This window comes from Galendromus occidentalis, unplaced genomic scaffold (genome assembly GCF_000255335.2).
Source record: "Galendromus occidentalis unplaced genomic scaffold, Mocc_1.1 scf7180000077384, whole genome shotgun sequence".
In the NCBI taxonomy this organism is placed as follows: Eukaryota; Metazoa; Arthropoda; class Arachnida; order Mesostigmata; family Phytoseiidae; genus Galendromus; species Galendromus occidentalis.
The window spans coordinates 777,103-796,887 of record NW_003805372.1 but is presented as its reverse complement, the minus strand read 5'-3'; the positions used below and the strand labels follow the sequence as shown (position 1 = coordinate 796,887).

The window sequence follows — 19,785 nt, the reverse complement described above, 5'->3', positions numbered from 1 at the left end:
ACTGATCATATGTAGATTTTTTTGATGCGAAACACCGATTCAGTATCGCCGCTCACTGCTCGGATGGATTTTCAAAGTCAGCGAGAATCGCACGCTGCCTCCGGTGGCCGCCGTGGGTTGCAAACTCAGGAGCTGCTTTCGGCGGTGGCTGCACGTCGTCTAGCGGCGATCGCAGAACGTGTTGGGGTTGAATGCCGGAACGCCACTCACGGAGGAGCTTGACTCGATGTTCTGCTCGAGGCGTTGTAGTTTCTGACTACAGTGTGCGGGGAAAGCCAGATCCGCGACCCCGCGCCGTTTGCTCTCAAGGAATTAGGTCTGTCCGGGAAGAGGTGCGATCGATGATTATCAATCATGCTCGTGGTTTGAAGCGTTTAAATTTTTTTCATTAATTATCATGTATCAATATTTTTCTCCGATTCTTCTTTCAGTCCGTCTCCTCGCTGGAAAAGAACAAGAAGAATTGAAAGATTCGGAAAATAAAATCGTTAATTATTCAAAATTAATAAAAAAGTTATAAATGCTTTGAACCACGGGCTGTCGCTATCAATCCGCAGCAGACGCGGATTTTCGAGGGAGGATTTGGCGTGGAGAACGAACTGCCGTTTATGTCCCTCTTCCATCCATGCGGACGAATTGGCGCATCCCGCACTCCCTTGTGGGGGCGGTTGAGAGCAAATGATCCTTGGAGAATGGACACGCTGGGATACGGAAAAGAAATCTAGAGGAGCAGTCTTTCAGACACTACTTATTGCGTGAAAAGGTCCAAGAACTTCGCTGTGGGAAACAGATGCTCATTGCGGGAATAAAATGGGACTCTCGATATACATATATTCATGCGCTTCGCGATTCTCTGCAGGGGAATCGGTGCACGTGCGAACAATCTCTAACATAAGTCGTCTAGTTCTTGTCCGATTCCTGTGTTCATCCACCGTTCTTCAAGATTTTTGATCGCCTCACTCTGATCATCGGATACGATGGTTGTTTCGGGAGAGGACGATGAGACTCTCCGTCAAGATTTGGCGACCTTCCCCGGAATAGATTGCAGGTATAGACGATTCCTCCGCGTGCGTTCTATACTGGAGGCTCTCTGGCGCTCGATGCTGACCGGGAGCAAAGTCCAAACAATGATTCTCATTCCAAAACCTTGCGTGTTGGAGCGCGCTCCGCAACGCCGAATCCGATCCCGTACTCGAATCAATAACCTCTAATCCATCATCGGAGACGTCCATCGGCTCCTTAAAATGAGAAGAATTCGTGATTCGACAGTTATGCCTGAAGGTTTGTTGAGGGCTGATCTATTAGAAGTGTGAGCCAAGCTCTGACAACGGATTCCTTCACGGATCCACTCAAATACGACGACTTAAGTATGATGTTTTTCTCAAGCATTTTGCTGAACGCAAAGTCATCTTTCGGTGGAACTGTCGGCTCGGGCGGATACTATATCCCCTCACCCTTGAACGCTGCTTGCATCTTGAATGTCTTACAAACTTCGGAATCGTTTCGGCAGGGTTCGAAAACGCTGATATCCTCATCAGCGACAATCGACAACAGGGACGATCTCCATACTTGACTCCACCAACTTATCCGCCCGCCTACAGACTATATCAGTGAGCGATACTGCAGACATCGGACGGAAAATGCGAGATTAGCATTCTTACCTCGGTCCTTGGTCCTCATACTCCCCTTCCACTAAACGACTTCGATCAATAGGGGCTGGCATTGATGCATCGGCAGATTGCGTTCTGATGAGTTCTCAGTAATCCGGGAAATACGGCGCAGACTGTAAACATTTCATCTTTGCTCTCAGAATCGCCAATTCATACGAGTTTCCTGAGCTTTTCGGGCTATGTATGCAGAAATCGGTGCGGAAGACCCAGCCACCCACTGAGGCTCCACTCCGAAATTGAGAAGACAAATATCCTGTGTGGAGACAAACAGAAGAGGTTCGAAGCTCCCAACGGTCGCGTTGCGTCGCGCATCAAAGGACTTCTGGCGCCGCAAAGCGTATAAAGCTTTCGCTGCATGGAGGACGAAGTTCATTCGTGTGGTAACTCGAATGAATCCGGAGACGTTCTCACGTCAAAAGGTGGAATCTTGTTCCACGTCGCGGGAACTGCGATCGCCAAGGTCACGAGTGTTGTGTCTCTTCCATATAGCGCGGCTTAGACGAGGCGCGAGCATAGAATTGAGCGTGAGAGCGATTTTGAGCGCGCCGTCACCTTGACCGTGCTGTTAGTTTGAGTGCGGTGGCGAACTCTAGCGATCCCTGTTTCCGAGCGCGGAGCTTGAATCAGCGCTGAGGCGAATATGAGCGCAGCCTAGCGAAAAGCGCAGCGTTTCGTCACATTACCATATTTCGGAAGCGCATGGGTGGGGCGGGAGCGCACTAAACCTCGCATGAAGCACGAATCGTGGAACGTTCATAGCTCAGTTCTGGAGGGTACAGCGCGAACTGATAACGCAGTAGAGGCTCGGGACTCAGCGGTCTCTGAAAGAGTAGGCTCTCCATATCCTATTCTGGTCGGATATTTTGAAATCTTGATCACTGAACAAGCTAAGACGGCCTTCATGGTGAACAATGGCCTCGCTCAGGGATCTGACACCTTGCCGAAGGGGCGATACCGAGACCATATCGAGAGGCTCGAAAATCTTGTGTCATCCGATGATCAACGGCGGACGCTGGATTTTCACGAAGCGATCGCGCACAATATCTCATTTAAAATCTATTGCTACCAAGTCACAGATTCATGAGGAATTAGGATTTTGCAGAAACTCAAAAGAACTCTGTAGTTTAGGAAGTCATGTGCGCCGGGCTCATCGACGTATTTTCGACAACATGTACATCAGGGAAAAATCCAACTTGTCCATCATTCAGCCCTTGAAGCTCGATCTATTTGCAGACACTATAAACAATAATGTATGATGGGATATCATGGAGCATCGAGATTCGGGTCATTTCTCAATTTTGAAAATGGAAACTGAGCGGTAAGAGGTCTCCTGTATCTCTGGAGTTCAAATAAACGCTGCGCTCATTTTGGACCGCGCTCCCATCGCCCCGAGGGCACGAATAAACGCTGCGCTCCGATAGCCATGCGCCCGAATCCGCCTCCGCGCTCAAAACTGCGGTGCGCTGTATTCCGCCTTCCACCACAGTTGTCCGCGCGCTTGAATCAACGCCGGCGCCGCACTCAATCCAATGAGCACCGACCACACGATCTGTCTTCTGCAGCTTTGTTCTGGCGGTTTTTTCAAAGTTCCAAATGTCTCCCGCGCTCATAAAGGTCGCTCAATATATCGAAGAACTTGCCGACATTGTCTTGTTGCACGAGATCGCCCTCGAGAGGTCCGTGGCTTCAGGTGTGCGTATTGGAAAGCTTGGTTTCCGCTTCAGGAAGGCTGTAAGCCAATTCTTACCGTCTATACCATCATCTCTCAAAGAGCGCGGCGCCGAAATGTTCGCGGATCCGAACTGCGAATTTCCTGACTTCCTTCGGTGATGACCCAAAGGACTCCCCCTTCCATTGAGAACATCAATTCCCCAAGAAGTAATAACGGCCGGCTCAGGGGATAGAACCCGGAAACCTCCTTTCCCCGTCGATGGCTGTGTACGCGCGTGGCGCACGGCTGCATGTATCGCAGGGGCACCTTCACATTGCGATTGGAACGAGCCGCAGGCGTGTAGTGCCGACGTTTCCCGATCACTGCCGACATGCCTCGAGCCAATTCCTCTCCTGAGAATTCCGATCGTGATTTGATGAGGAACCTACGCGATACCTTGCAATATATTTTCCAGCCGAATATTGATATTCAGACATGAGTTCAAACATCAGCACGGATCCTTAAGCCCGATTGCCCATCGGCCCAACTATGAGAACTTCGGAGACCCCTCCCCCGAAGAGCCCCGCTAGTTAGAGCGTCTATCAAACCAGACGGTTGAGGTGTAAGACTAGAACTAGAGGTGTCCCAAGTTGGTTCGATATTGCCGAGGTCTTCACTTGCCGTATCCCAGAAAGACAGTCCCGATATTTGCAGCGGTGGGATTTGCGGCGAAGATCTTGGGAAGCAGAGCTAACGAAGCTAATGTCGTATCAGGGTTCGGACAGAACCAAAGGAGAAGTTGGTGCGATAGATGCGAGAACGATTGGAGAAGTGATGGCCCAAGTGATGCAAGCGATCAAAAAGGAAGATACGACGGAAATCAGAGAATATTTAACGGGCGGAGGCATCGAAGCAGTCGCTGGTGGAGAAGAACATCGAGCAGAGCGAACAAGAGGACATTCGAGTCGACGAGTTGTCACAACATTTCGAGGGTCTGAACATGTCGATCCAAGCAGAGGAGACGGAGCCGAAGATCAGACAAACAAGAAAGGCGGTTGGGGAGGAATCAAGCGACGATTCTAGAAAAGACGGGGCGCCGAAATCAAAAAGCGAACGGGCCCGAAATCACCAGAAGGTTTAGGTTACACCGCTGATAGGAGAGAGGCTCGAGAACGCCGAAAAGAGGGTGAAGCAAGAGTTCGGCCGAAGCGAACAGTGCATTTTCGAGGCGAATATACTAAGTAGATAGTTAGGCGGAAAAAGCAAGGAGGAAATTAGGAAAAGATGATAAATTAGAGAAAAATATATAGGTGGTAATGTGCCGGTAGGCAGTGGAAAGAGGACGTTCAAGTTGAGGACGACTAGGAGGTAGCGATGGCAGAGCGAGCGGGCGATGCACGCTGAAATCGGTGGAAAGAAGACACCCCCAACGGAAAATAGATCGGAAGGCTCGAATCGAACAAAGCAGCAGTCTTTTCAGCGTGTGGTGTGCTACGAGCCGGTCGACAATGAGCGTGAGCGGACTGCCTGGAAAATCAGCATGAGACAGGGTCGCCGTATTGCAGTGCAAGAAGAAGGCGTGTGTGGAGTGTACGTGCGATGGCGGCGGAGGAACAGTCGGCAGAGGTGAAAATGGCTGGTCCGCAGTACCCAGCCGGCTGGACCGAAGAAGACGTGCACAATTTTAGGATGGCGGCGCATTATAAATGTGCGGTATGTCTGACGGTGCCGGATGATCCGCAGACAACGAAGTGCGGTCATCTTTTCTGTTATCTACGTCTCGCGAAGGTGTTAAGGCGGAATCCGTTATGTCCGACGTCCAGACCGTCGTTGCGAGGTGAAGATGCCGTCAGGAACTTGTACTTATACGGCGGTCGTTAGAGGTGGAGGAGCTGTCAGGAGACAGCTTAGGTAGCTTGACCGAATGTGGTGGTCAAAATGTGGTGTAGATGGTGGACGTTTGACGATTGAGGTGTAAGACGGATGTTCAGATGTGCGAGGTGAAGATGCCGTCAGGAATTAGTACTTATACGGCGGTCGTTGGAGGTGGAGGAGCTGTCAGAAGTCAGCTTAGGTAGCGTAACCGGATGTCGTGGTCAAAATGTGGTGTAGATGGACGTTTGTCGATTGAGGTGTGAGACGGATGGTCAGATGTGCGAGGTGTACAGTGTGCGAGAAGCAGTCGGAGAACACGGTCGCACAGCGACGAGAGGTCGGCTGTGGCGGTCATTGAGAGTGTGGAGTAAACTGGAGGTGTCACAAATTGGTTCGATATTGCCGAGGTCTTCACTTGCCGTATCCCAGAAAGACAGCCCCGATATATGCCATTGATGACCCAAAATGGCATTGCCATGTTCGGTCACCAGGCTGGCGTATCCGCTTATCTTATCTATCCCTCCTGTCCCGCTCAACCTTACCTTCCTTACTATATCCTACTTCTTCGACTACTCTCAACCTTCCTCTTATTCTCTTCTTATCGAATCCGCAGGGGAAGTTGACCGGCTCAGCCCATGGGCCCTCCATGACCATTGCAGTGGGAAGGGTACAGCAGTGAAACAGTTTCCGCGAGCTGACCGCCATAAATTACGGTGGCCCGAACTGGATAGTATCCGGAAGCTGCCACACCACGTGGTGTGGCCGCTTTCGATGCCCTCTGGCTAAAAACCTCTAGCTCCGGCACCCAAATATTTCTCTGTTGTCTCTATAGATCCCCCAACGACAATGATCACGTTTCCTTCTTCTTTTAATTCTCTAGTAAAATCGACCTATTCAACACCACCTATCCAAACTCATAAATTATCTAAGTCGGTGATTCCAACGTCCACAACTCTGCTTTGCTCTGACACTCCGGAGCTACCAATGCTGCAGGCCGCGAGGCCGAAATTTTCTTCAATTCTCATGATCTTACTCAATTGGTTACATTTCCAACGAGAATCCCACCTAGAATTTCGCAATCTGCTAGCACCTTAGAGCTCTTCCTGACTAGTGACCCGGAAACTCACTTGCCTCATCCGCTCCACTGAGATCATTGCCTGACATCATAAGATCATTGCCTCAACGAAGCAATCCGACCGATTTCTCCTCTTCGTCAAATCAAAATCAACCTGTAAAAATGTCTGGCACTTCGAGTCAGCTGATTGGAACGAGCTGCGCACCTTCTTCTCCTCCTTTCCTTGGTCCTCTCACTGATTTAACTTGCAGATGTCTCCGGATGCGCTTCTACCATAACTGACTTTATCCTCCTTGACATGGAGCTATTCATATCACTCTACCCGCAAAACTTCTTCCAACTTGAAACCGTGGTTCACCAAACGATGCTCGACAGCTGTTCGCAACAAAAACTCGGCATATCATGCATGGGAATCTTAGCCTAAGCCGTCAACTTTTTCTAGCTCCAAGCAGGCTCGTAATGCCTGCGAAGCTCAAATAGAGAGATCTAAGAACCCCCATATCTCCTCCATCGCTCAAAAACTCACCTCATGCCCTAGTGGCAGCCGCCCATTCTGGTCACTAACAAAAGCAATCCGCCGAAATTCATCCACAAGCACTCTCCCGCCCCTCTCTGAGCCCGGTGGTTCCCTCGCAACAACTCCTGAAGATAAGGCCGATACCCTCGCTGAGGTCTTTGCAGAAAACTCTGAAACTTGATCCCGGCAATCAACTCCAACGTTCCACCAGTCCTCGATCCGTAAAATCCTCGGCACCTTGGAAGCTGAGGCCCCAGGCCCTGATGGTATCCCAGCAATAGTTCTCGAAAAATGCGCCCCAGAACCTCTGTACCTCTGTCTTCTGTACTCCGTAGACTTTTCTCTCTCCTTCGATTTAGGCGTATTCCCCGATAGCTGAAAGCTTGCCCTCGTTCGACCTGTCCCCGGAAAAGACGACAAATCTTCGCCCTCTAATTATTATCGTCCCATTTCACTCGTCTCCATCCTATCCGAGGTTATGAAAAAGGCCATCTCGAACAGTCCTCCCTCATTAGTGATCGGCAGTATGGCTTCTGGAAGTGAACCGCTCCACTGGCGATCTTCTTCTCTACACCACCCATCTTGGAGCTCCACTATGAAAATCTTGGCGAGACCCTTGCTGTTGCTCTGGACACTTCCAAGGCATTCGACAGGGTTTGGCATGCCGCTCTCCTCAATAAGCTCCCTTCCTTTGGTCTCCAACCCAATCTCTGCAACTGGATTTGAAGCTTCCTTAGTCACCGTTCTATTAAGGTTATGGCCGATGGCGCCCTCTCCAGATCTTTCCCAATGAACGCAGGTGTACCCCAAGGCTCAGTTCTCTCTCCAACTCTCTTCCTGTAGCACATCAATGATCTTCTCGCCTCCACCTCAAATCCCATACACAGCGTTGCCGACGACAGTACACTCCATGCTGGCTACTGGCTACTCTTTCAAGGAGCAGCCGACCTCTGCCCAAACAAATTCCTCTCGAAGCACCTCGCTCTCCTCCATTGATTGCGATCTCCGGGAGATTCTGCAATGGGGCTCAACTTATTTGGTCCAGTTCAACTCCCTGAAGACGCAGCTTACCCTTCTCACGAAGAAAACCAAGCCCTTTAGTCCAACCGTCTCTTTCGGAGACGAAACGCCACTTCCTTCTGCGAATATCTCTATTTTAGGCGTGTGCCTTTCATCAAATCTAAAATGGCTCAATTACATAGCGAACCTGGCCAAGTCAGCTTCCAAAAAAACAGGATTCCTCTGTAGAGCCAAATGTCCCGTCTATGGAATGCCCTTCCCCCTCATGTCTTCCCCTCAACGTATGATCCTAAACTCTTCAAATCTTACACTGTCCGCCCTCTTCCTTCAGGTAAAGAGCCTTGGGTTTTTCAAGGGGTATTATTTATATGAGCCCCACACTCCAGTTGAATTCTCCACTCTTCTGGGTAGTGCGTCAATGCATTCTTTCCTATGGCTATTTTACCTTCTCCTCCTACCTTCCCCTCAGTTCCCCTGCCCCTTTTCGCGCTCGCAGTTCTTATTGAGAATTATAGGGTCACCTCTTTGCGAGCTGTTCCACCGAAAAAATATATGTATATATCAAGTTCCTGCACTCGAGATGAGACCGAAGCGGAGTGCCTCTCCAAAGATCCATTCAGCCGTGAGAACGCTGCCGGCAGTGGAGAACTGTATCGAACATTTCACAGGATTTACGTGGGAATTATACACTTCTCTGGACACCTTCAAACAACCATTTCAATGGGATACATCGAGCTTTGGGCATAAGCTCCTCTAGACTCCAGCGAATCGCAGAGTGTGCATCACGACCGTTTTCCTCCCTTCTACGAAGGAGTATGATTTGCATGCATCATTCCGATCAAGATATCTCCGGAATCGAAATAAGAAACGGAAGCTCCCTTGCGAGATTGGAATTCGGGCGAGGATTCTGCCGTCAGAAGTCGGCGATGAAGGCTCGTGGTCGAAGATTTCCGCTTTTGACTTCATACCAAGCCGGCATCTTTGGCCATCGTATGAAAGTGAGATTTCGGATCCTTCAACAGTTCTTTGGGTTTTCCGACTTCGACAATCCGGCCTTGGCTCAAGACAACAATCGTGTCATAGTCGATGACTGTATGCAACCGGTGAGCTATGGTGATGATGGTAGAGTGAGCGAAATCCCTAGAATAGATTTGAAATATTAGTCATACAGGTATACCATTCCGAGTAATCGGGAAAGAACATCCCCGATATAATTGAGCAGAGGCATTCGACTGGGGCACCTTCTGATTGTGTCCTGGATCAGCGCATCGGTTTGCACGTCCACGGCTGCCGTGGCTTCGTCCAAGAGGATAATCTTAGATTTCCGGAGCAGAGCCCGAGCCAAGCAAATCAACTGTTTCTCGCCGAGAGAAAAATTGCCTCCACCTGGATGGGATACAGTTTAAGATTTGAGAGCTCCCAGCATCGAGCAAAACGTCGGAGCGGACTATTCCGAAGAGGTACATGAGCTTCTCGGATAAGCTCTGAGGCCACTTGCCTTCAGCGACTTCATAGTCGAGCCTCGACAGGTTCTTCTTCAAATGGGCTCTCTCGAGAGCCGCCCATATTTGTTCATCTGTATAGAGGTCGTGCGGATCCAAATTCGAACGGATACTCCCTCTGAACAGCACTGGGTCTTGCGGAATCATGGTGAGCCTCCCCCGGAGATCATGGAGCCCCAGTCTGGAAACCAACTCCAATGATAATGGCACGCGGTCCGTAGGAATTCAGGGATGAACAGCTCGAGATGACATTAAGAACTCACTGAGATGTATCCACGTCATCGATAATTATTCTTCCGTGGCTCGCTTCGATTATTCTGAACAGCGCCAGCGTCAAGGAGCTTTTTCCTGCTCCGGTCCGACCTACGACACCGACTTTCTCGCCGCAGTGAATTTCGAGATTGATCTTCTTCAGGACTTCTTCCATGCCTTCCCTAAAAGAAGGTCCTCGGTGGGCATGACCCGAATTGCGCTCGACATTTTTCAGCACCTTCGGGGCTGGACAGCGAGCCCGCCGCCACGAATTCCAAAAAAAGTCGGAGGTAAAAAACTCGAACCTGTATCTTGTGCTGAAGTCTATCAGTCTGATTTCCCCATTGTGCGGCCAGTTCCCATCAAGCACTGGACCTTTGTCGACCTGCCAGGGGGCTTCGCTTTCGATCTGAGTGTACTCTTTGATTCTCTCCGCGGCGACGACAGCCTTCTCAACGTCAGTGGCGACCCTGATCATCCAAGAGACAGCGTCGCAGAAAAGCAGAGAGTACGAGATGATCAATCCAGCAACTCCACCGCTGATTGATTCCCGATAGAAAACGACCAGACAGCATATGCTGGTCGTTATTATGGTAGACAACATGTCGATCCGAATGGCGGCCCATCTGCAAGGCTCTCAATGAGCGATCAAGCTCTCGCCTGATTATTATTATTATCTATTCTTCTCTCATGGCTCCGGGACCGCAAGGGAATAAGTCGAAAGATGCGATTTGAGGAGGACTGAGCTCACTGACCTTGAAACGATGATGGAGTGTAGATAGCAGTTTTGACACAGGTCCGAACGGATACGACACTTTTCAATGAAGTAATCTTCGGCACCGTATGCTCTGATGGTCGAAACCCCACTGATGGTTTCGGAGAAGTTATTGAGAACGGGAGACCGAGTGGTCGACAGGAGTCGGCGGAACTGGCGAGCGGCGGCGACATAGACTCTCTGCACGGGAAATGTTCATGAGCAATGCCGTGAGTCCCGAGCAGCGTAGTGGGCTAATCCCGGATTCGCGAGTAAAAGAAAAATCTCTCGCAATCGAATTGAAAACTTCGAACCGTTTTCCGGGAGAGGTCTTACCTGCAGGATGAAGTAGACGAAGGCTATTGGAATCACCACGTAGAGAAACATGGGGATCTCGATGCTGATCAAGATCACCGTAGCTATGACCTGGGTCACAGAATCCAACCAGCCATCGAGATGGAGGTGAAGTTCCAGATCTAAAACGTTGACATCCTTCCCGAACCTGATCAGAATTGAACATCAGGCTAACACGAGGGCTGCTCCGGCGTCCCTTGCATTCAAGATGGAAGTGCCAGGAATTTCAGGCGAATAGAAATAGCGGGTATCCTCGCTTGTTTCCTGCGAGCGTCTGATTTACCTGTTCACCATTCGTCCGATAGGCGTTGAGTCGAAGAATCGCATCGGAGCTCTCATGATGCACCACAACATTTCAGAGTGGAGTTTCGAGGAAGCTGCGAGGCACCCGACGGCGAGGAAGATCGAGGCGACCACAATCGCAACGGCTTGTCCTCCCCCGAAATAGAGATAGCCAGATATGCGCCACAGGGAGGCATCGCGAATTTCATCCAAAATCCCCGAGCTTGCTTCAGTGAGGTTATGACTCTCGATGATGTTTTTGGCATCGTCGGACCAGTAGCCGAGCCAGATCGATGAATAAGCCTGGAGATACGATTTGAGAGATCTTGAGCAGAGGTCAGGTCATTGATGCGTCGGTCTCGGGCCGGATGGATCTTCACGGCAAGCACAGCAACGGTTGACGGACCCACTCACTTCTAAGAAACGGTAGGTGCAGAGCCCAAGCAACACACATAGACCGTTGATCGCTCCGAAAAGCTTCCAGAGATTCATGTATATCGACCACTTGACAGATCCTTTCGCCACGGTCTCCTCATCGATGAGAGCTCCAATTTTCCTACCGCAGCCACCAGCATCTGCGCTCATATGTGACGTGGCTCGCTCCAGAGTCAAGGAACTTTCACTCAAACTCCTCGAGCCGTCGATTTGGCTCATGGAATCTCTCGAGGATTCCTGGTTTTGGAGCTTCGGCTCGACGAGGAAAGACCTTATAGCCGCGTCGGTCCTCATGATTTCTTGGAATGAGCCCGAGTGTGTGATTTTACCGTTGTCGAGCACGAATATCTTGTCGACGAAGGGCAGGACCGTGACAGAATGCGTCACAAGGACCCGAGTCACATCTTTCAGGAGACCTTGGGGACCGATGATCTCATCGAAGAGGTCCGACGAAACGTGAGCGTCGACGGCACTCAGAGGGTCGTCGAGGAGATAGATTCCGGCTCGTTGATAGACGGCTCGTGCGAGGCTGATTCTCTGCTTTTGTCCCCCTGACAGATTTACACCTTTCTCGCCGATTTCCGTGAGATCACCCGCTTCGAAGATCTCGAGATCCGGCTTCATGCAACACTTCTTGAGGACCTCCTCGTACCAACCGGGCTCGTAGGTTCCAGTGAAAATGACATTCTGCCGCACGCTCTCGTTTTGGATCCAGGCTTGTTGCGGAACGTACGCAATGCGTTTCTGCGAACATTTCAACATAACGATTGGTGAGTCGGGTTACCTCGGCTCTATCGGCGATCGCTCAGACGCGCCTCTTACCACTGGTGGGTCACTCACATTTCCAACATCTATGGAACCCTCGAGTTTCTTCATTTCACCGAGGATTGCACTCAACAGAGATGATTTACCGGAACCGACCCGGCCGATGATGGCGACTAACTCTCCCGAATTCACTGCGAGGTTCAAAGCCGATAGAACAGGCGTATCGCCTCCCCAACTCAAGCTCGCGCCCCGGAAGTGTATATCTTCGCCTGGGAACGACAAGAAACCGCACTCGGAACAGGAGCCCCCATCGGATATCGATTGATGTATATATGATTGGATCATATCAGTGGTAGAACAGCGAGGCGATGGCATTCACTCCCAGAGCTTTTTGCCCGACTCGGAAAAAAATATCGGAACCGATCTCATCGCTCCTAACCTTCCGCGACATTATCGGTGATGTCGCTTCGACAGATTTCATCGATCTGGAGGTACTTTCCGATGCGCTTCAAGGACACGATGGCTCTCAGGAGCATTGTGAGGAGAATTGGGAGGAAAGTCAATGCGAACCTCATATTGTTGAACAAGAACAAGGAAACGAATGCTTTCTCAGGGGTCAACACGTTCCTTTTGTCGACCATTATGTGAGTCCCGAACGCTGCCGCCGTTACCTGGAAGAGAAATCAAGTCCAGGTATCCTGGTCGATTGGCGAAGTCTAGAGGGGAACGGAGCCGCACACAGTTCAGAGGAGCTCACCAAGAAAGGGCTGCAGTACCAGAGGAACATAATGGCGGATTGGCCGAAGAGATATTTCCGGATCCAGCCGGCCTCTCTTTGACGGATTTTCTCTACTCTCTTGAGGAAGGGTATCTCCCAGGCGAACAACTTGATGATTTTTATGCCGGAGAACATCTCATTCAAGGCATCCAGCCTCTTGTCCTTTTCACTCAACTGGCGGTCCTTCAAGAAGAGAAAGATATATTTACCGCCGTTTCACCACGCAGCAGCACGAATGACGGACTTTCCACCCCAGAGATGAATGCCCCGCGTAGTCTGACTCGGTAAGCCGAGGATATGGAGAATCTGCTCACCTGATATTGTGCGGTGGCTTTTCCCAGGAACACAGTGAAAGGCAAGCAAGCGATAATCACAAGCAGTCCGGCGAGGCAAGATGGTCCCAATTGGAACCAAATAATGGCTAGGGAGCTAAGGATTCTGACGAAGCACCCCCATATCAAAGATGAGAATTGAATGAGTTCGAAAACGGTGTCTATATCGACCGACATCAGATTCAGAAGATCACCAGCTGTATATCGTTGGCTTGCCTCACTCGACACGAGAAGGCTCTGTAAATCGAATCATACACCAGTAGCTTCTTTGTGACTGAAGCACGCATCTCCCGCAATTAATGCATCATTTGCCGAAGAGAGTGAAATTATTATTAGATTGCTCACCTTGTGGTAAACGGCGCCGATCAGGGCCGAACGTATTTGAATGCTTCCGGAGCCATTGCTATATATCATCCAATTAGAGGAACACGTTGCGATCACGCTGATCCCGAAGAGTAAACCACAATACTGATAGCCCACAATCTGTGGGTCTGTTGATTCCACGAAAGCTATCATTTTACTGAAATTTTTTCTCGAATCAGAAACCTCGAGAGAATGTTACGGCTTGCGGATCGGGAGCTCTCTAGACGAGTGCCGTATCTCCATACCCCTAGTCGCCGGAGCTCACAAAAAGAGGGACGGGTCGAGGGCGCGATGCCTTCCAGAATGTTTCGGCCGCGAGGCTGGAGTATAGGGTACGGGAATGGGGCGTCATCATCCCCCTCCCTTCCCTTTTGCGAGCAAAATAAGCTCGCCCGGTTTTGACCCACTTAACCTGTCCCAACCCCACCTGAGCACGTAGACCGGTAGAAGACGAATTATATCGAATGCAAGCTCCCAGATGGAACTGTAGAGAATGAAAGTCCTGAAGGCTCTAGAGAGAACTCTGAACATTGAGCGCGGGGGCGGCTCCGACGACTTCGGAGACGATTCACCCTCGTGACCATTAGTGGTTGAACCTTTCCCGTCTCTGAAAAAACCGATTGTCAATCTATCCGCCGCATTCTTCGATCGAGTCCTTCAGACTGTAAGGCTCGATGAATCGAATTGTAGAAATTCTTTGATTCCGAGAGGCTCCCTAGTCTATTTGGGATGATCTGTAGAACTTGGCCACATAATAATCATACGGACTTTGTATCCCGATTCCAAGCAGCCTCGAATGCTTCCCAGCAATATCGGGTGGTATACACCTCTCGCAGTGCTACCAGTTCATTCAGCTGAATCACTCTCCGAAAGCCGTTCCAAATTATGCTGCAGGAGGTCGCAGGAGTTAGGATGTAAATCGAAATCGGTAAAGCCCTATGCCTCTCTACTATTCACAGCGTTCATTCACCGTGTGTAATTTCCAAAGGTAGCGAAAGTCCATATGTTCGGCCATTCTCGCGAAATTTCCGTCTGAGCTTCATTGGGAAAAGTGTATTTCTTTATTGGGTCCGCAGGCTTCTCCCCGCGCGGAGGGCTCTGAGCCTCAGATTTGTCATCGGTCATGTCTCTGGTCGCGTCGAAGAGCTGGAAACAAGATGAATCATCGCTTGAGCCGTGAATTTTTCGCGACGCTTCCCGGCGTATTCCGTGGCATTCCAGGCCCTCTCTGTATGTACTTCTGCGGGGAGTCGCCAGGAAATGCCGCGAATGATTCGTGGGACAATCGCGGTCCGCAGGATCATCAAAGAATATTTATATCTCCATCATAAGCTCAATGAATCGGACTGACAAAGGGGCATCGCGCGTTGAAGCTGATAATTGCAAGGGCTTTAAGTGCAGTTGATTCGCGCCACAAAGATCTCCGGCACTCTCCAATTATATTCTCGCTCTGTGCCGAGGGTTTGGAGAGAAACTGAGAAAATGAACGATTGATGCGCTCCCTCGCAGTAATTCAGAAAGATGTCGAGGCCGCTAGGAAACCTGGCCAAGCCAGGCGCTTTTCTAAGCCTCTTACTGAGCGTAGTAAATCTTCGTGAAGGGAATGTCGTTGCAATCTACGAGAATATCAGGTAAACTTCGGCCACTCACTGAGAGTCGCGTCGGTCTGCCTCGCTTTGCTCCGTTCGAGAAAAACCGCGACCAAGATTGGGAATCCGGCGAGAAATGCTAGTGCTTCTCACGCGATTCAAGGAGGAGGTACACCGCGTGCTCCTCTTGTCGATTTTGGCAGCGGTCCGCACTGGGGCCGGAAAACAGGGCGTACCGCTGAGATCGTAAAGTTGAGTGGGACAGATAGAAGCACTGGGTTGATGATCAACGCGTAGCGCGAGACTGTTTTGCAAGCATGCGCTAAATTATCGCACTGTTGATCGGAAATAGTTTCCCTTTTGACCGACTCAGCCTCCTCACGAGAATACTCATCGGAGCAGGCATGTTCAGGGGAAGTCTCCCGGAGAACCATTTCCTGCGGAAACCTCTTCGAGCTAGCTCGATGTAATCTGAGTCAACGCGCGGTTCCATGATTGTTCAGTCGAATCGGTGGAGCTGCCTCTTGCCTCGGCGGCTCTTGTTCATTCTAATGCGCTCGAATCGAAATCAGCGTCGAGTTCGTGTACCCGGAGAGCCGAAGCAGGTCGAGAGCAGTCTCTCAACCGTCTAATTTCGTTTCTCTCCGTATAACGGGGAAATCTCACGAACGAGGAATCAGTGCCGAGAGCTCATCACAAAGGAGCGGCTTCGAAGATAATCTGCACGAAGATCATTCGTTTCACACGTCATCCCGTGTCTCTCCAACACATTTCGAGTTAATCTACCCTGCAGGGGCTGATAGAGAGCCGTCAAAAAAGTCTGTATGAAACCTGGGGTTCGGAAAGTAATCCTGGCTAAGCGCATCTACAAACACCGACTCGTTGTATTGGTACTGACCTCTCGCTTCAGGCGAACGCGCCGGTCGCTCAGGCTGATGTTTCGAGCAGGCGGGCTTTCCAAGTCTCTCTCGTCCCGCGGGTCCTGTTTCCTAGGGATGATCGGCGGCTGTTTGGTAAATTGACAGGCTTCAATCCTTGTATGCGGGTACGCTGCCGTAGCATGGAAGCCCGATAAAGGCGGATTGTGTGCACACAATCAGCCGGTCACTTGCTAGGGCAGACCCTCAGAGACACCCCCGTCATACGTACTCTCACTTTGCACATGCTTTACCCTTCCCTAGGGAGAGACTCACTCCGGGCGAAGAAAGCTTTTTATAGCAGAGTGAAATAACCTCGACTGGCCCACGTTCTTGAATCGTAATGGGCGATGGATTCAGTCAAGTTCGAAGACCTGCGGGAATCTGAAGGGCGATCTGATGACTCAAATGATGAGGACATATACCGAAAGATACTCAGGCGCAGAAGCTTCCGAGATTAAATCTGTGTTCATGCCTTCGATGAGCATGGTTTGACCTGTATAACGGAGCGCATAGCAGGAGCAACCGCCATTATCTCTCCATCTATTCGCGCTGGAAGCGATTGTTTCTGCTCTGAATTCCTATTCGTTTACCCACGAATAGGCATAGGTGCAGTGTCCTCTATGGAAGGCCAACGGGCCCGGCAAAAATAATTGCGAGGGATTAAAGTAAGAAGACGCTCTAGAGACGCTCCGATGTAGAGTGATGAGAACTCCGTTGTATGGACAGAAAGACCTGCTCACGACTCCGACAGCGAAAAAATCCTCGACAAGCGCTTCCGCGGACCCATGCTTAGGCGTCTCTCATCGTCTGTCCAGGGAGCATTTCACGGTGCGATGACACCATGATAATTATTCCGTATCTGCCTAGAATCTGAGACAAAACATGATAGAATCAGCTTGAGGATACGGGCGCCTTTGCCTTGTCATAATGTGCTGAGCTCCCGCCGTCCGGAGTTTGAAAGCGAAAGGATTAATCAACTATTAATCAATTACCTCTTCAATGTTTTCTCACGATTCTCTAGAGTCCTGGAGCGCGAGTCCCAGTGAAAGAGAGGGAAGACATAACTTTCGGGTGCGGAATCCAAAATCAAGGGGATCATCACAGGTAACGGGACGGAATTTTAATCCCAATAGGGGAAAATTGAGTCTCATGCGATTCCTCGAGGTAATCAAGCCTCAGACAGAATAGTTTTTTTTTTCCGTGTAAAATTTGGGGGTCATCCGTCGCGCTTCTTCCTCTCAATCCTTTGAATTCTCGGGAGAAGAATTGGAAAACCGATTTAGGCACAACCCGGTATACATACGAGTAATGAGTAATGAATAATAAACAATCAATCCACATGATCGACGCTTTCGGTAGGTAGAATGTCATGCTCGGCCGTCCGTTCGATGAATCGGGTCAGCTTCTCTGAGCGGGACCCTCTCCTCAGAGATCGGAAATCTGATCCACTCAATCTGATCCGGAGAAAGCCAGACATGCTCAAGCCGGCAGCCGACGTTTTATGAAAAGTTCCGCGCAATAGGAAATCAGGGAATGCGGCCCTTTTCTTCAACACGGGTTGCGAGCAACATTGATGTCGCTTGAGCCCTCCTCCGCGATTTCTCGAGGTTTCCCTATGGGAGAGCTTCTCGAGGCGACTTACAGCGGTCAAAAATTGATTTTTCCTCCATCCTCAGCCGCATCCTCAGCGTCCTCCGTCTCAGCGCTGAGGAGTGGGAGACCCATGAGGGATGCGACCCGTAGTGTTGTCTTGACTAGTGGAATGCTCTCGATAAGCAAGTTCCAACGAACTCCGTGTCTAGGGCCAAGATGACGACCAGAAACTCTCTCGGGCTCATTTCCGAATTCAAATGATCCGAGTCAGTCGAAAAAAGCGTTCAAATAATTTTGTCCACCTAAAAATCGATTTTTGACCACTGTGCGATTCCCAATATTTGAAAGTCTTCATTCCGGTCGCCCTCGTAAATGATTCGAGCCCTGTCCGCTCGATATAGAGTACGATACTAGGGAGAACTAGGCTTTCCCAGCTCGCGGTGCACAGCTCCAATGATCTATGAAGAAGGCATTAGTCCCCTAGTTCCCAGTACGCGGTGAGTGAAGCCTTCCTTTATTTTAAAACTACACAATATAATTCCAGCGGACTTGACAGAATTTACTTCCAACGGTTGTTCTCGTAGTCCCATTTGGAGGCGATACCCTCGACAGGATTCGCTCTAATTTCAATCATGCGTTTCAATTGAGCCTGCTTGGACTCCTCACTGCATGATTCAGGCAATGGTGGGAGGACGAACTTCTTCAGGAGAATTGACATCCATAGCGCGAAGGCGAGCCCGAACATCACACCTCCGGTGATGATTCGCCAATCGCCGCGAGGACTGTCGAACTCGACGAATGTTTGACGGAACGAGTGTCTGTACAGAGCCTTCTTCTCTTCGAGAGAGAGATTCTTCCAGTCTCCTTTCTGTTTCTGGAGGAGCGCATCGATATGGGATCCAGGCTCTTCCCAACGGATTGCAGGGTAGGGGCAGTCGGCTCGGTCGAGGTAACTGTATGTGCCGTTCAGGCCTGGAAATCAAGGAGATTCGATGATGGAATTTCGTTGGAGCATCATCCGCATAATTGCTTCGGCGATTTTGAGATGCGCTTGATGGGAGCCCCTCAGGACCAGAAACTAAAATGGGGAATTTGAGCATAAAATCAATCCTACCAGCCATAGTGCATACACCTACCGTGTCCGACGACCTCGCGCTTCCCGATCTGGGCACGTCCGTGGAAAGTCCTCCGGGCCAGCAAAGTGCAGAGAAGTTTTGGTTTCAGTAGAGACATTTCTCTGAAGAAACGGTTCATTAGCTATGCCTCCATCTCATGGATAATAGGTCGACACTGATCTTTCAGGAGCCTTTATAAAGTCTGTGGAACTTCTACATGACGGTCCGCGCAGGCGGAGAGGTACGCTCACGTACGCTGAATGTATTCCCCGCCGGAACCATCCCCGGAATTTCGCAAAGACCAGTCCCTCAAGTTAAGCCGCGTATCGTGGAGAATATCGGGGACATGCTTGGAAGGTGTCAGGCTTCAGAGCAGACCGAAGCGACGCGCGCCCCCGGAAAATCTCGATCTTACATCTCCCTCGTGAATCGTCTACTAGTCCATAATCACGTATCATTTACCTGGTTTTCCGACGCAACCTGCAATGTCCCAACACGACCTTTGCAGTCCGAAGGTGTTTTCGTACAGAACTCGCCGCTGGAAGACGCCGCGGCTCAGGACTCCGCTTGGCGCGAAGTTCAAAAACGATCACATCTCCGAGGATGGCGCCCTCTGTGACTTGAAGTTCACGAAGTCGATGAGAGAATGATTCGATTTTTCCCATGATTTTCTCGAGCCCCTGTTAATCTCCTCAAGAACTCCGAGGAGTACTCCGACTAAGTCCAGGGTTATCTATCGTTTGGTCGACAACATCGACAGCCGCGCGCGGACTCGCTCCAAACGTCAGACGTGCTCTGAAGAGTGTGGTCAGACGAAACGCCAGTCACTAGTCATCGGGAACCCGTTCCCGTGCCGATTTTCGCTTGTTCTGATTTGCCGGTAGTGCTTTGCTTTTGCCGCACCTTCACATTGGCGATACTTCTCCCTCAAAATTGTTCAGGT

General features: G+C 50.2%; 2 protein-coding genes across 2 annotated transcripts; both read right to left on the bottom strand.

Annotated features, from left to right (window-relative positions):
- Nucleotides 1-8,544: 8,544 nt before the first annotated feature.
- LOC100903554 (multidrug resistance-associated protein 1) lies at nucleotides 8,545-16,378 on the bottom strand. Its single transcript, XM_029111197.1, has 17 exons — nucleotides 16,370-16,378; nucleotides 14,596-14,771; nucleotides 14,053-14,232; nucleotides 13,608-13,782; nucleotides 13,245-13,499; nucleotides 12,910-13,113; nucleotides 12,592-12,823; nucleotides 12,228-12,421; nucleotides 11,367-12,131; nucleotides 10,954-11,255; nucleotides 10,653-10,818; nucleotides 10,318-10,517; nucleotides 9,868-10,188; nucleotides 9,574-9,744; nucleotides 9,307-9,491; nucleotides 9,050-9,194; nucleotides 8,545-8,948 (listed from the first exon to the last, which is right to left on the bottom strand). Exons 1-17 carry the CDS (start codon nucleotides 16,376-16,378, stop codon nucleotides 8,771-8,773), a joined length of 3,858 nt encoding a protein of 1,285 aa, XP_028967030.1. The 3' UTR covers nucleotides 8,545-8,770.
- A 1,826-nt stretch (nucleotides 16,379-18,204) lies between these two features.
- Nucleotides 18,205-19,389, bottom strand: LOC100899551 (cytochrome c oxidase subunit 4 isoform 1, mitochondrial). Its single transcript, XM_003742395.2, has 3 exons — nucleotides 19,305-19,389; nucleotides 18,864-18,964; nucleotides 18,205-18,699 (listed from the first exon to the last, which is right to left on the bottom strand). Exons 2-3 carry the CDS (start codon nucleotides 18,958-18,960, stop codon nucleotides 18,287-18,289), a joined length of 510 nt encoding a protein of 169 aa, XP_003742443.1. The 5' UTR covers nucleotides 18,961-18,964; nucleotides 19,305-19,389; the 3' UTR covers nucleotides 18,205-18,286.
- Between the last annotated feature and the right edge of the window lie 396 nt (nucleotides 19,390-19,785).

Excerpts from the sequence above, each read along its gene's own strand:
- LOC100903554 (XM_029111197.1), bottom strand. Across the intron at positions 13,783-14,052 it reads CTACCGGTCTACGTGCTCAG|TAAAATGATAGCTTTCGTGG; the intron begins GTGGGGTTGGGA and ends AAAAAATTTCAG. Across the intron at positions 10,518-10,652 it reads TCGTCTACTTCATCCTGCAG|AGAGTCTATGTCGCCGCCGC; the intron begins GTAAGACCTCTC and ends TTTCCCGTGCAG.
- LOC100899551 (XM_003742395.2), bottom strand. The coding sequence starts at position 18,960 with ATGTCTCTACTGAAACCAAAACTTCTCTGCACTTTGCTGGCCCGGAGG. Across the intron at positions 18,700-18,863 it reads GCGCGAGGTCGTCGGACACG|GCCTGAACGGCACATACAGT; the intron begins GTAGGTGTATGC and ends CTTGATTTCCAG.